Consider the following 13,827-nt stretch of genomic DNA (forward strand, 5'->3'; position numbering starts at 1 on the left):
GTTTATTTCTCCAATTTATTAATCCCATGTGTAAGCCTATATGGGAGGGAGGATGTTGAAGAGCATAATATACATTGTGAATCCAAATCCTAAATTTTAGGATTGAGCTTTGGAACCATCTCAACCAAAACTAATTTGTGTCTAGTGTTGAGGGTAAGTTAAAGACTTTTATGGCATTTGACCACTATCCTTTGGGTGACCCATCCTTAGAGCTCTTCTTGGCTTAAGGTAGGCATTGTTGCATCTTAACAATCCTTCCCCCAATATACTTGTGTGACTCTAACCCATGACCTTAGGTAAAGCTTTGACCATCTCATCTAAAAACCAATTTGTATCCGATGATGATAGGTTAATCCTTTTATGACATTCTACCACCGTCATTTTGGGGATCTATTCTCGAGCTTAAGAGTGACATTGTTGCATCCCAACAATGTTACCCCAAATATGATGATTTTGTTGCTAGAACCAACGACTTTGACTCTAATGCTAATCCTTGGACCTGGGCTTTTGACCAACTCAACTAAAAACTAATTGGTTCTAGTGAGGGTCGAATAAGTCTTATATCACGTTCAGCTACCATCATCAAGGTGATTTATCTTTGGGCTCAAAATGACATTGTTGCATCCCAACAATTCCTAAAAGGTTAAGCTTATAGGATTTGAATTCATAGTGTATATCATGCTCTCCAATAAAGAAATGACAAAAAAAAGGAAAAAAATATTAGCATTAGCTTGGATTGTTATGCAAATTTTTGTTGCATAATATGATTTTTAAGTTACCAAATAGTTATGTTGATTTATTATTATAATAAAATCATCAAGCCTTAAAAAGTTTGGGAAAATAACCACCCCTTTTGTATTATTTTTAACTATTCAAAATATTTATATTTTTAGACATGGATTTTTCTTTTCTAAATTATGGGAAATTTCATATTAATTTGATTCTCTTAGTTTTGACAAGGCTTGTAAAAATTTTGATAATGATTAAAGGTTCTTTTGTGGAGAATAAAGTTCTCCCTGTTCATATTTTGAAATCCCTAAATCTCATTCAAGATACAAAAGCCAATCATTTTAGCAATACATGTCCATTAAAGGATTCATGGAGTCTGAAGGTGTTTGTCTTGAAAGAGTTCAAGGTTGAAAAATAGGTCAAGGAGACCTGCAACTCTGCAACTTTGTCGAGTTGACGAAAGGGTTGAAACTGTAGAGCATGACTGCAAAAGGATCTTAGGGGTTGTTTTTTTGATAAATTTCTATAATTGACATTTTACTATAGTGGATTTTCCTTACAACCTCAGCATTATGATTTTTTTTTGTACCTAAACATAGTTTGATTCCTAAAAAATTTAAGAGAAAATGTGGGAGGCAAAAGTAGGGATGAAAAGTTAAAGAAAAAAGAAGAGAATTAAAAATAATAATTTAAAATTACTATATTACTTTTTTTGACGTCACTTCAAAACTCATTTTTACTTATTTTAATTCATGTGTATAAAAGTTAAGTAATTTAAAAATATATAAATTTGTAATTAATTTTAATTATATATATGTTTTTTTTCATATTTTACATGGTAAAATCAAATATCAAAAATGTATTTTTCCCTTGATATTTTTTTCCTTGGGGCTTTCCTGAACTCAACAAAGTCTACAAAGATTGGGTGTTCTTTTTTTGTTTATTTTAATTAGGATCACCTTGATCACCCAAGTGGATAATTTTAAAATTTGAGAACATCACAATGTACCCACTTTCTTTTTTGTAATTCCATAATATTGAAAACCATTTTTTTCTGACAACTTAATACTATCATTTACAATGACTGAGTCATGTTTCCACGAGATCATGCCCATTAATTGCTAATTTCATAAGATTATCTTCACTTAAATCAGAATTTCAACAAAACCTAGATTAAGAGTTGGGAGGCTCAAAAGCTTCTTAAGAAGAACAATATAACAAGTTCTTTTTGTACAAATATATATGTTGCTTGAGACCAACACATGCCCATCATAGATGATTTGTCCATCTCTCCTAACTAGATTGAGGCCAATTAATCCAGCCAAGCTTGAAATTTCCTTTTTCAATCAATATCCCAGGACTGATTTCAAAGCTCTTTTAGAACCCAATATGTCTTCAAGTTAGCCACACTTTTTAAAAGCTTCTTTTAAGTTTGTTGCAATTGTTATGTTATTCTTCCACTAACAACAGCTTGATATCTAAACTCTGAACTTCGATGTTCTGTAGCTGCAACAAGTTGGCGCATTTTTAATAGAAAGAAAATCAATTTTTAAATTCTTGAACAAGTTCCTGCATGATTTATTTTTCATCCTAGCAATGTTTTTTATCAGTCAATTGGTACTGTTAATATGGTTTATGATCTCCATCTGCTTCAACAATCTGGATAAGTTGCATAATATATTCATGCAAATAAGGAGATTTTTCACTCCATGCATGAGTTTTGTTTGTACTGACCAATACTTGTGATCAGCTTATTACAGATTACTACGATGATAGGATAATACTTGCTTAGAGGTAGTTCGATAATCTTCAATAAGGACGCTGTCCGACATAGTTGCCCGGTGGATCGTAGTTGCATGTGACGAACCACCCTCCATTGTTGCATTGAACCCTAGCGCACCCAAGGCGCACTGAGTTGCGCCAAACAACTTGAGTATAGTGCCCGCATTTCCCACCAACGCATGAGTTGGAGTTGTAGTCATAATTAGGCTTCTCCCCCACCCACAGGTTCACCGCATCAGTGCCTGTCAATGAACCGCTGCCCCAGGCAATGTTCTCCCCATAAGGCCCATTCGAATGCACGAGATTGCAGTCCCCGATCCGCTGGTTGGCATAGTTCTGAGCATAAGAGGCTACGGTGTTGTTCCATGTCATAGACCCAACACCAACTTGTGCCCGAGCAGTATTGTGAGCATTGAGGTAGTCCTGCTGTGAGTTTTGAGCACAGGAGGTGTGAACCAAGGCTAAGCCAACGAGACAAATAAAAACTAGTGAAATCTTAAACAACCCCATTTTCAGTTGTGAAGTTTAATGTAATTGATGTGGAATGAGGATTGCTTAGCTGGGTATTTATAGGGAAAAGGAGTTGAAATTAGGGTGATCAAGAGCATCACAAACAACCATTATTATCTAGCAACTCCTAGTGGTCAAAATATCCTCCTGGACATAGAAGACTTTGTGGTCACTTGCACATGTAGAAGGACAATAATTGATGCAACAATTGACACTACGATCAAAATGACTTCCATCCTCACCTTGTTCCTTACATGTGATAAACATTGTTTGAAAAGTTTCATGATTTCTTCTAGGGTTCAGCCCAAGTGTTAGTCTTTCTTTTAGGTTATGTTTGGTTCCAAAAAATACTAAAGAAAAAAAAAATACAAAAAAAATGATTTTTTTCATATTTAGTTGTCCTATGAAAAATATAAAAGAAAATAAAATATAATTAAAAACTTATGTATTTTTAAATTATTTAATCTTTATATTCATGAGTTAAAATAAATAAAATGAGTTTGAAGTAACAAAAAAAATAATTTATCGACGTTTAATCTATTTTTTATTTTTCTTCTACTTTTCCTTTGTATTTTTTTTCCCTTGCATTTTCCCTCAAATTTTATGGGAACCAAATATAGCTTTTCTTGTTTGGTCGAAATTTTGTGACTACTTTTCCAATATTAGTTCCTATGGAATGGGAGGAGTTTCTTCACAAATTTTAACCAATCAAGTTCACTAACATACAACTCTAATATTATGCAAATGTTATATATTTTGACAGTGTCTTACTTCCCGTCATCAATGCCGGCTGTAATTTGCTTTAACTGTTCTATACAATCATGTCGAAATTGGGACCATCACATGATTCACATAATTGAGGAAGTCCCATGTAATGTTTTCCATCCTTTCTTTCTTTTCCTCTGACACCCCATTTAGACCTTTAGTTTTGTGAATAAGATGCAAATGTCATATATTTTGACAGTGTCTTACTTCCTGTCATCAATGTCCATTGTCATTTGCTTCAACTGGTCCATACAATCATGTCGAAATTGGGACCTTCACATGATTTACATGATAAAGGAAGTCCAGTGTAATGTTTTCCATCCTTTCTTCCTTTTCCTCTGACACCACATTCAGACCTGATTTTGTGCATACGAGAATAATGTTTGAATTATATTTCTTTCATATGTACTATGTTCATATTCCTAGTATTAGAAGTTTAATACGCATGGAAGTCATTACTGCTTGAATAGTTTAAGGGTGCCTCTGGTACTGTGGTACACACATATATCTTAATGTATCTTAGAGTCGATGACATAATTTATGGGGGTTAATGGCGATGAAAAGGAAAATTAAATCAACAGAACTCCCAAAATATTATGAGTAAGATTTCTAGACCCATTTAAGAAAGTCTAGCATTATTCCTTGAATTGATGGAAGATTATGGCCAAGATTTTGTTTAGGAAAATCTAACATTCCGAACATGCTCTAATAATTATCAAAACTTTTCTACAATAGTGTAAGGCAGTAAAAAATTGACGTTAATTAATAGATTACAATATTAATAAATCTTTTGGGGTCATCTATAGCTTTGCAGCATATATGTTTTGATATGCGAGAATGAAGTTAGAAAATAATTAAAAATAAACTTGTAAAAATAATTAATAGAAAAACTCATGCAAATCTTTTGAGTTACACATCTTCATAAGGCATATCTTTCATGAACCTAAATTAAGGCATGGATGATGGGTCGATGCAATAACAAAAGAAAAAATTCCTGAATGTGTGGGGTCAATTTCTCTAGAATGGTTACATGTATGAATGTACAACCTAGAAAGTGATTTCATTTATCAAGGGCAAGGACTAAATATAGCAACACTCCGACAACGTGTTTCACCAACTGTGAAGACTTCTTAATTAACTTATTTACTTGAGAAGTAGATTTTTTTTTTTTTAATTGTTATTATTTTGTGTTAGAAAAAGAGGAAAATGGGGAAAAAAAAATACACTATTTTATGTGTTAAATAAATCTCATCGGGTGGGACAAGAAACGACAAGGCAATACCTATATGAAGATGAGTTAATTCAAACCTCATTATACGCCTAAGAGGAGGAGGGGAGAGGAATTGAGTTTTGGGTATTGGTCTTTTTTTGAAATTTAATTAAGAACAATTAATTATCAAGAGGAATACAAAACTAAGCATATACAAACTCAGTTTATGATGGTTCAACAATCTGCCTAAGCCCACTGTCGTCAAGCTCCTAATGGGTGAGAGCTCCACTAATCTTTAAGGCTTTAACCTCAAGCTTTTAATGAATGCACTTGGATTTTAAAATTCCAATGAACCTTTACACATCACTCAAGTGATTTACTTGAAACACTTCTCACCAGATGGGTAAAATAAAGCAATATGAGAGAGTTTGGTCTGTAGAAGAAAGAACTGGGCACTTGGAAGATGTTTAATGAAAATGTCTGCAATTTGTTCTGTTGAAGGAATGTATTAAATGACTAGATCATTTCGAAGAACTTTATCCCTTATGAAGTGGAGGTCAAGCTCTATATGCTTAAACCGGGCGTGAATCACAGAGTGGCTGATAAGGATTTATAATCCTCATGAAAAGAAACCAGACTCATGAACAACCCGTGGCTTCATCATTGGTTATCTAAAAAAATGTAAAGGGTATAGATTTTATTGTCTTGGCCATAGTACAATAATTGTTGAAACTAGAAATGCTAGGTTCATAGAAATTGGCTACGTTAGTAGGAGTGTGGAACCATGTAAAGTGGAAATCAAAGAAGTTAGGGTGCAAGTTTCTTTACCTATAACTTCTTCTTGGGTTGTTGTTCCTATAGTTGTTGTTGAACAGTTTGACAACTAACAAGAACAACAAATAAATGATCAAATTCCCAATAATGAAATTATTGCAAATGAACTTGTAGTGGATGAAGTAGCATTAAGAAGGTCTCGAAGGCAAAAGAGATCTACTATTTCTAATTATCATGTGGTTTATCTACGAGAGTCAGAATTTGACTTAGGAATTAATAAGGATCTAGTTTCGTTTTCACTAGCCATAGAAGGTGTTAATTCTATTAACTTGTTAGAAGCCATAAAGAAGAGTTAAAATACATGGATCATAATGGAGTCGGGGATCTCATTGAATTGTCTAATGGTTGTAAGAGGATCAATTGTAAATGGGCCTTTGAGACCAAATGTGACTCAAATGGCAATATTGAACTATATAAGGCTAAACTTGTTACCAAAGGGTTTTACTCAAAAGGGCAGTGTTGACTACAATGAGACCTTTTCTCCTATTTCAAAAAGAAAAAAAAAAAAACTCTTTTACAATTAACATGATGATGGTAGCTCATTATGACTTAAGAGTTACACCAAATAGATGTAAAAACCATTTTTTTTTCTAATTGGAATTTAGAGGAAGAAGTTTACATGGATCAACTTAAGGGTCTTTCTATTGAAGGAAAAGAACACATGGTGTGTAAACTTAAGAAGCCGATATACAAACCTAAACTTAAGTTCAATGATATCATCACTTCTTTTGGATTTTAAGAAAACATCGTTGATCTGTGTATATATCTGAAGGTCAATAGGAGCAAGTTTATATTTCTGATTTTGTATGTTGATGGTATCTTGCTTGCTACTAATGATTTTGGCTTATTACATGATATCAAAAAGTTTCTCTCTAAGAACCTTGAAATGAAATATATGGGTGAGGCTTCCTATGTGATATGAATTGAAGTATTTCGTGATAAATCACAAGGATTCTTAGGTTTGTCTCGGAAAACATATATTAATAAAGTTCTAGATGATAACTTAATCTTGAATTCATTAAATTCAAGATGCAATATTGTCAACATAGCAACTCTCAATTGCTTAAAAAATTATCTACATTGCAACTATCTATACAATTAAGATGAGCTCACTGATCATGTAAGATACCACAATTACTCCTCCATACAACTATATATATAGTGCTTAGAAATTCTCCCACACTTTGTAAGATCTCACAATCACCCTTATACAGACCTGACATTTTTATCATGCATAAAAATATTGTGTGAAGGTTAGTATCAAAAACTTAGAAACTTCTCTCCCAAACAAATATAAAATCCTTCAATCACCCTATATTAGAATGGACCATTTTCTCCGATTTATATACTGTCAATTCTAGACCCACAACACTCGTAAATTTAAACACTTGTGTGATTAAGAAAAATCCATTATGTAAGAAATATTAGGAAATTCCCTGTCTCACAACTACTTTATTATTGTAAAAACTATAAAGATTGAGTTTATAGAATCAATGTTGTAATGTATGCCTAGTTTTATTGGTTTTGCTTGAAAAGTAACATAAAAGTTGGAACTATAGCATGTTACATGTTCCTTGACACGATTAAAATGTAGTCTTTTAACTCGGTGTGAATCCAAGTCCACTGTCATTTGCTTTTAATTGTTGTATACAATCATATCAAAATCGGGACTATCATTACATGATAGAGGAAGTCCCATGTAATATTTTCCATCATTTCTTTACCTCTGACACCACACACACACGTGTGTATATATATAGACGTCAATACATGTTTTATGCCTTTGATTATGTCTGTCCATATTCTTAGCTGTATTGAAAAATAAGAGGTCCAGTATTAAATGATCATCATATTGCTTTGTCTTTAGGTGTTTAATATGCATGGAAGACATTACTCCTATAAAAGTTCAAGGAAGCCCTCGCTACACACATAAGAATGATAATAGAAATGAAGATTGAGGTCAACAGAAATCAAAATCTAGACCTATAAATTTATTTATTCTAATAAATAGGAAATGAAGTGAATTTCTTATTTCTATTCCTATTTTAAAATTAATTATCAAAAGATTTTTATAATAGTTTAAGGCAGAAAAAAAAATATTTTTGGGTCATCTATCACGGGGCTGCATTTGTGCTTTGACAAGAGAGAACAAAGTTAGTAAATAATTAAAAATGATAAAATAAACTTGTAAAAATAATAATAATAATAATAATAATAATAATAATAACAATAATAGAAAAAATCATATGAAAATATTTTGAGTTTCATGTCTACATAAGGCATATGGTTCATGAACCTAAATTATGGCATGAAGGTTGCTCACCTGCTATTAACAAAAGAAAAAGTTTTTTGAGTGTGTGAGGTCAATTTCTATAGAATGGTTGCATGCATGCATGTATAACCTTGAAAGTGATTTCACTTATCCAAGGACTATATATAGCAACTCCCCCACAAGGTACGCGACTAAATTTGTACATGCATGTGTTCCATAAGTGTGAAAAAATTTCTTAATTTGTACCTTTTCCTAGAGGCCAAGTATTGACCAGATCTAATCTTGAAGCTAGTAACTAAGGGCTTGTTTTGTAACTATTTTCAAAAACAATTCTGCAAAATAGTTTTTGAAAATTGTTCTCTAATTTTGATAAAAGAAAAGTCTATTTGAAGATTTAAAATGTGTTTAGCTTGTATTTAATATTTTTAAATATGTTTTTTAAATAAATTTTATATCTAGTATTTTATTTCTAATCATTCTACATGTTTATATAATTATTCCTTAAAACAATCCTTAGAAAACAAGTGAAAACAACATAAAATAATTAAAAAAATTGTTCTTTAAAAACACTCTATTTTTTATTCTTAAGAACATAAACTAGAAAACAGATTTTAGTTGTTAAACATGTTTTCTGTATTTTTTGTTTTGAAAATTAGAAAACTATTCTCAAAAATAATTCACAAACAGACTCTAAATGTCTAAAAAAATTATGAAAAATGGCATGTAAGAAACAATTCCAAAACACTTAGGCCTATCTAGGTATTATTATGTTAAAATAGTTTTGCATTTAACAAATTTTGGATTGAAATTAGTCTTTTGAGAATTTGTTTTGAATTTGAGATATTTCTATTTTTTTTTTTTTTACAGAGTCATGGATTTTTGCATTATACATCTTTTTAGAGAATAGATCAAGAAAATTATTTATCATATTTGAGTTATTCAATAGAATTTTATTGCTACAAATATCTTTTAATAATACTTGAAAACTTACTTTTGAAAATGTTAATGTTAAACACACCCTTGACCTTTTTCTTTTTTCTTTTTTGTCTATGAATTAAGATGGCATGTTTATGTAATGAGAAAGCTACATATACCATCATTTTTATCATCATTTTCATATTTTATTCAAATTGAAAGTATAATGAAACTTGTTTGGGAAAAAAATTATGTTTATTTTATTTTGAGCTTCAATTTCCTCTTTAATCATCATTTACCACATATATTAGTTTTGATAATGAATTTAAATGAAATAAATAAATAAGATAAATTAGAGATGACAATGGAGCAATAGGTAGTTCCCATCCTAGCTCTATCTTATTTATATAAACCTCTTCTAATTTGTAATATATATATAAAATTAAATGGGGCACCTCATTTATTATTTTTTATTTTTAAATTTTTATTTTTTTAATTTTAACTATATTAAAATAAATATATTTTATAAATAAATAAATATTACAAATATTTAGAACTTATTTTATTTGTGAAATGGATTTTTATTATTATTTTAGATGTGTTAAAAAGGAGAAAAAATAAATGAAACTATTTTTAAAATTAATTATATATACAATCGATTGGGGTAGCATACGACAATGCAATACCCGAATCACTTACAACAACAATATGTTATTTGCTCCCGCGAATAAAGTATCAATATCTTATTGTCTTTGTTGAGTTATTAAGATTTGCATTAGCTTCCATCGAGTGTGATAGTGACAGGAAGAGCTGCCAAATGAAGCCTTATAGGCCTTTTAGTCTATAGGCTTTTAGAAATCATGCTATGGATCTTAGCCTATGTGCCTTCTGGAAATTGCTCTATGGTGTTGGACCTATGGGCCTGTTAGAAATTGTTAGATGGAGCTACACCTATGGGCCTTTTTCAAATTGCCATATGGAACTATGCCTATGGGACTTTTAAAAATAGGTCTATAGAGCTTGGGCTATGAGACTTATCATTGGTTGATAACATGGTCAAGAAAACCTCTTTACAACTTATGTCCAAGTGATAGGACGTTGGGCTTATCATGAACAACTTGCAATTTTCGAGCTGATCTCAAGCTCAACTTGCACTCAACCCTATTCATAGGCTCACCATTGGCCCATTGTACTATTTGGTTTGTTTGAAGAGAAAAATATCTAAAAGGATCACATTATGTTTAGTTTATAGGTCCCTTAAATGTTATCAAGTTTACAAATTATTTTGAAGTAGATGAGTGATACTTCAAAATTTTGACTATCTCATATTTCTAATTATGTCTTTTGTTAGCCTTTTTCTTCTATCATCATTTAACTATACTTTTTCTAACCTTTTTTTTTTATCATTTTGTGTTTTATTTATTATATATATTATGACTAATTCCTTCCATTTTCTTCTTTCCCCATTTTTTTTTCATGTTTTTCTTGCATGTGTGTCCTTTTAACAATTGTATATACCTAAAACTTCTCATGTGATTGTAAAGTAAAAATAGAAAAATTAATAGAACATCTAATGCTATTAGCTTTTATTGACAAAAACAAAAACAAAAATTATAAAATAGGAATCTAATTAATTAATAAAATACAAATTTTATCTAAAAATAATTAACATTTTATGTAATTTTTTGTCAAATGTACTATATTTGACCATTCAGATACTATCTTTTAATGATATAAATACTATCTTTGATCGGTAATTACATAAAACTTGAATTATTTTTAGTGGGTTTTTATTTTGTAATGAACCTTATGACCCACATAAAACCCTAACCCTTCAGCCCCGTTTGGATCGAGTCAAAAAGTTCTCTGATAAGTCCAAAACTCATGTGATAAGAGGTTTAGTTAGCAACGATTTGGAGCTACTTTCTACTTTTTGCTTTTTTTGGTTTTAAATTTGAGCGAAGCTCACGGAATCAAGAATCAACGGTCACATAGTCAGAGACTGAAGGAAGAAAAAAAAAAGGAACTTTCAAGAAGTGAGGCCCACCCACAACCCTTGCTATCAATGTCCAAAAATTTTAATGTGTACAACAATGGGGGCTTTAATGCCATCATCCAACCCACCTGTGAATCAGTAGCAGGAAAATATTCAAACAACTAATCAAAAAGAGAATGGAATTTGAAACTTGATATTGTTTAGACGCGTTATGAACAAGTCATTGCTGGGGCTTTGCAGAGGGGGCAGACAGTCTTCACCAGCACCCACTTCTTCAAGCAATCTGCATGGTACTCATGCCCACAATCAAGAAATCCAATCTTCTCTTCATTCTCATACTCCTCCTGGCATATAACGCAAGAATCATTTTCCTAATCTATACTTGCAGCCTCTTCCAGATTGAGACAAGTTGAAGATATATAAGTTCTAGTTTTTAGACAATTTGTAATGGATTCCTGTGACAACCCAGTGCTTACTTCCCCTGCTTCATTAAATCCTGAAAGATCTAGTATGGCAACTTCTTCTGCTGGGAGCATTCTCAAGTAAGGAAGATTTCCATGTCTCGATGTTGCCTCAGATGCGGCTCCCCCTCGATGAGATCGGTCCATCCTAATCCCAGTAGGTGGAGCAAGTCTATTCGAAGATGCCACTACTTGAGGGTGGAAATGGCTTCTTGCTCCTTGCATAGGTGGTGGTGGTGGATAATGAAGATTATGGTGCCGGTGAAGGACAGGAGGTTGAAGGTAATTTGTGGAACTTCTGCCACTAGATGTATCATGATATCCCTGAATACCCACATTCCCAGCCTCTGTAGGACCTCCACTGATATTGCTCCCATGCAAATAAGGTAAAGCAGGTCCATGATTCCAGGCCAGAGTTCCCCCACCACTACCATGATTGCCTGATTGTTGGTCAACCCAGGGATTGCCAGAAGGCTGAAAAGGATGGCCAATATAGTTTCCTTGAACCAAATGGCTATGATTATGTGCCAAAACAGAATCCAGCCCAACAGCACCTGATCTGTTCCTCACACTTCCGTGAGATCCTACTTCCATGATTGAAAGAGCATTATATTCCCTCTGTACTGTGGCTGGACAAAGGCAAAAGATGCAGAATCCATCACGGGAACCCCGGATTCAAGATGCCATGTATTGAAAGGGGGAGCCGAAGAACTAGACCTTGCTGATCCATTAATATACTGAAAATTCCCCAGGACGCCTTGAACATTCTTTCATTCATCTGTAGAAACTCCAATGACTCCGTGATTGCTGGAAGATGGCAACTGATCAGATGGTCCATGATTTATAGAAACAGGGAACCCTCTGTATCCAGATGAAGGGGTCAAGTAAGGATTATAAATGTTGGTATAATACTTTAGCAAAAGCTGACGTTTTGGGTGACATGTCCAATATTGACAGGTTGGATCTTTCCTGATTCAGTCACTCCTCAATGAATAAACCATATTATTTAGATTAAGGATCCAAATCTGTATGATATATTACCCGAAACTTGCAGAAAAATGAGAGGTACAATTTCATTTTTTTTCTTTGGATTCTATGAATTTTAGGTTAAGATTAATTGCGAAAAAGAAGAGAATGAATTAATTTCATTTTCATTTTATTAATTGATGAAAAGCAATAAGCATGCATGTAAGCTAGAGACTAGTAAGGACGCTCCCCCTCAATATTTCCAGGAGGATAATAGTTACAGGTGATGAACCACCACCCATTTTTGCACTGAACCCTAGCACACCCAAGATGAAGTGAGCCACCCCAAACAATCTGAGTATAGTGCAGGCACTCTCCACCAACACACGAGTTGGAGTTGTGGTCATAGTTTGGCTTCTCAGTCAGCCAAAACTCCACTGCATCTGAACCTGACATTGAACCATACCCTTCAGCAAGGTTCTCTCCGTAAGGCCCTCCTGAATGCTCCATGCTGCACTGCTCAGCAACCCGGCTGCTAGCATATCTCCTGGCGTAAGCTGCCACTGTCTCATTCCATGTGATGGGCTGCACTCCTACCTGTGCCCGTGCAGCGTTGTGGGCGTCCACATAGTCCTGGGGGGAGCTCTGAGCTAGTGAGAAATGAGCCAAGGCTGAACCAAAGATGTAAATGGCTAAGAGAAACTTGTGAAACCCCATTTTTGAGGTTGTTGACTCAAATGGGAGATATGGTTTAAGGGTATTTATAGATAAAATTAGAAATCACAAGGATTAATTAGAAATCAAATATTTCACTGTTCAATCACATTCATGTGGGTGACATCATGGTGATTGGGACCTCATATTTCACGAGCCTACTCTATGTAAGACTTTAATATTTGTTTATACCATATTAAATCCTTTGCAGAGAAAAATACTGGAAAAAAGTCTTAAGAATTATTCACAGGAAATTTGGACTTAGCTTTCTCTGTTGTCTGTTTGTCTGCTGGTTTTATGCTTTTGGGTTTGAAATTTGAGGGACGATGATGAGGGAGATTCACGGAATCAACGGCCACATAATCAGGAATTGATGGAAGATAATGGAAAATTATTGAAGCAGTGGCAGGTCATAATGACGAAATAATGCAGACAAGAAATTGTGCTGTAATAGGATCTAGATTTTTTTTTTTTTTTTCTGCCAACTAAATATAGTAATTGTCTTATATTTTTAAATAAAATTAAAAAAATCAAGGAAAACAAAATAGAAAGAGAAAAAAAATTGAGAGAAAAATAAAACAAAAAAAATTAAATCAATGAATTATTTTTATATATGATATTTAAAATATACAAATTTCTAATTTATTTAACATTTTTGCAATAAAATCAATTG

The 13,827-nt window shown here is 32.8% G+C and overlaps 3 protein-coding genes across 3 annotated transcripts; all 3 read right to left on the minus strand.

The window, feature by feature from the left end:
* Window positions 1-2,376: 2,376 nt before the first annotated feature.
* Window positions 2,377-3,035, minus strand: PR-1 (pathogenesis-related protein 1). The gene has a single exon (XM_002273380.5). It carries the CDS (start codon window positions 3,019-3,021, stop codon window positions 2,539-2,541), a length of 483 nt encoding a protein of 160 aa, XP_002273416.1. The 5' UTR covers window positions 3,022-3,035; the 3' UTR covers window positions 2,377-2,538.
* An 8,187-nt stretch (window positions 3,036-11,222) lies between these two features.
* On the minus strand, window positions 11,223-12,312 carry LOC100251458 (uncharacterized). Its single transcript, XM_019218853.1, has 3 exons — window positions 12,192-12,312; window positions 11,490-12,103; window positions 11,223-11,357 (listed from the first exon to the last, which is right to left on the minus strand). Exons 1-3 carry the CDS (start codon window positions 12,310-12,312, stop codon window positions 11,223-11,225), a joined length of 870 nt encoding a protein of 289 aa, XP_019074398.1.
* A 360-nt stretch (window positions 12,313-12,672) lies between these two features.
* LOC100251560 (basic form of pathogenesis-related protein 1) lies at window positions 12,673-13,157 on the minus strand. Its single transcript, XM_002273319.4, has one exon. The coding sequence runs from the start codon at window positions 13,155-13,157 to the stop codon at window positions 12,675-12,677; it is 483 nt and encodes a 160-aa protein (XP_002273355.1). The 3' UTR covers window positions 12,673-12,674.
* Window positions 13,158-13,827: the final 670 nt, after the last annotated feature.

The sequence above is a fragment of the Vitis vinifera genome, chromosome 3, assembly GCF_030704535.1.
Source record: "Vitis vinifera cultivar Pinot Noir 40024 chromosome 3, ASM3070453v1".
Classification (NCBI taxonomy): domain Eukaryota; kingdom Viridiplantae; phylum Streptophyta; class Magnoliopsida; order Vitales; family Vitaceae; genus Vitis; species Vitis vinifera.

What these genes read in the sequence shown, in the direction of transcription:
- LOC100251560 (XM_002273319.4), bottom strand. Translation starts at nt 13,157, where the DNA reads ATGGGGTTTCACAAGTTTCTCTTAGCCATTTACATCTTTGGTTCAGCC.
- PR-1 (XM_002273380.5), bottom strand. Translation starts at nt 3,021, where the DNA reads ATGGGGTTGTTTAAGATTTCACTAGTTTTTATTTGTCTCGTTGGCTTA.
- LOC100251458 (XM_019218853.1), bottom strand. Translation starts at nt 12,312, where the DNA reads ATGGACCATCTGATCAGTTGCCATCTTCCAGCAATCACGGAGTCATTG. An exon ending in TATATTAATGGATCAGCAAG is followed by an intron (nt 12,104 to 12,191) that starts GTCTAGTTCTTC and finishes GCCTTTGTCCAG; the next exon opens with CCACAGTACAGAGGGAATAT. An exon ending in GATTTAATGAAGCAGGGGAA is followed by an intron (nt 11,358 to 11,489) that starts GTAAGCACTGGG and finishes GTTATATGCCAG; the next exon opens with GAGGAGTATGAGAATGAAGA.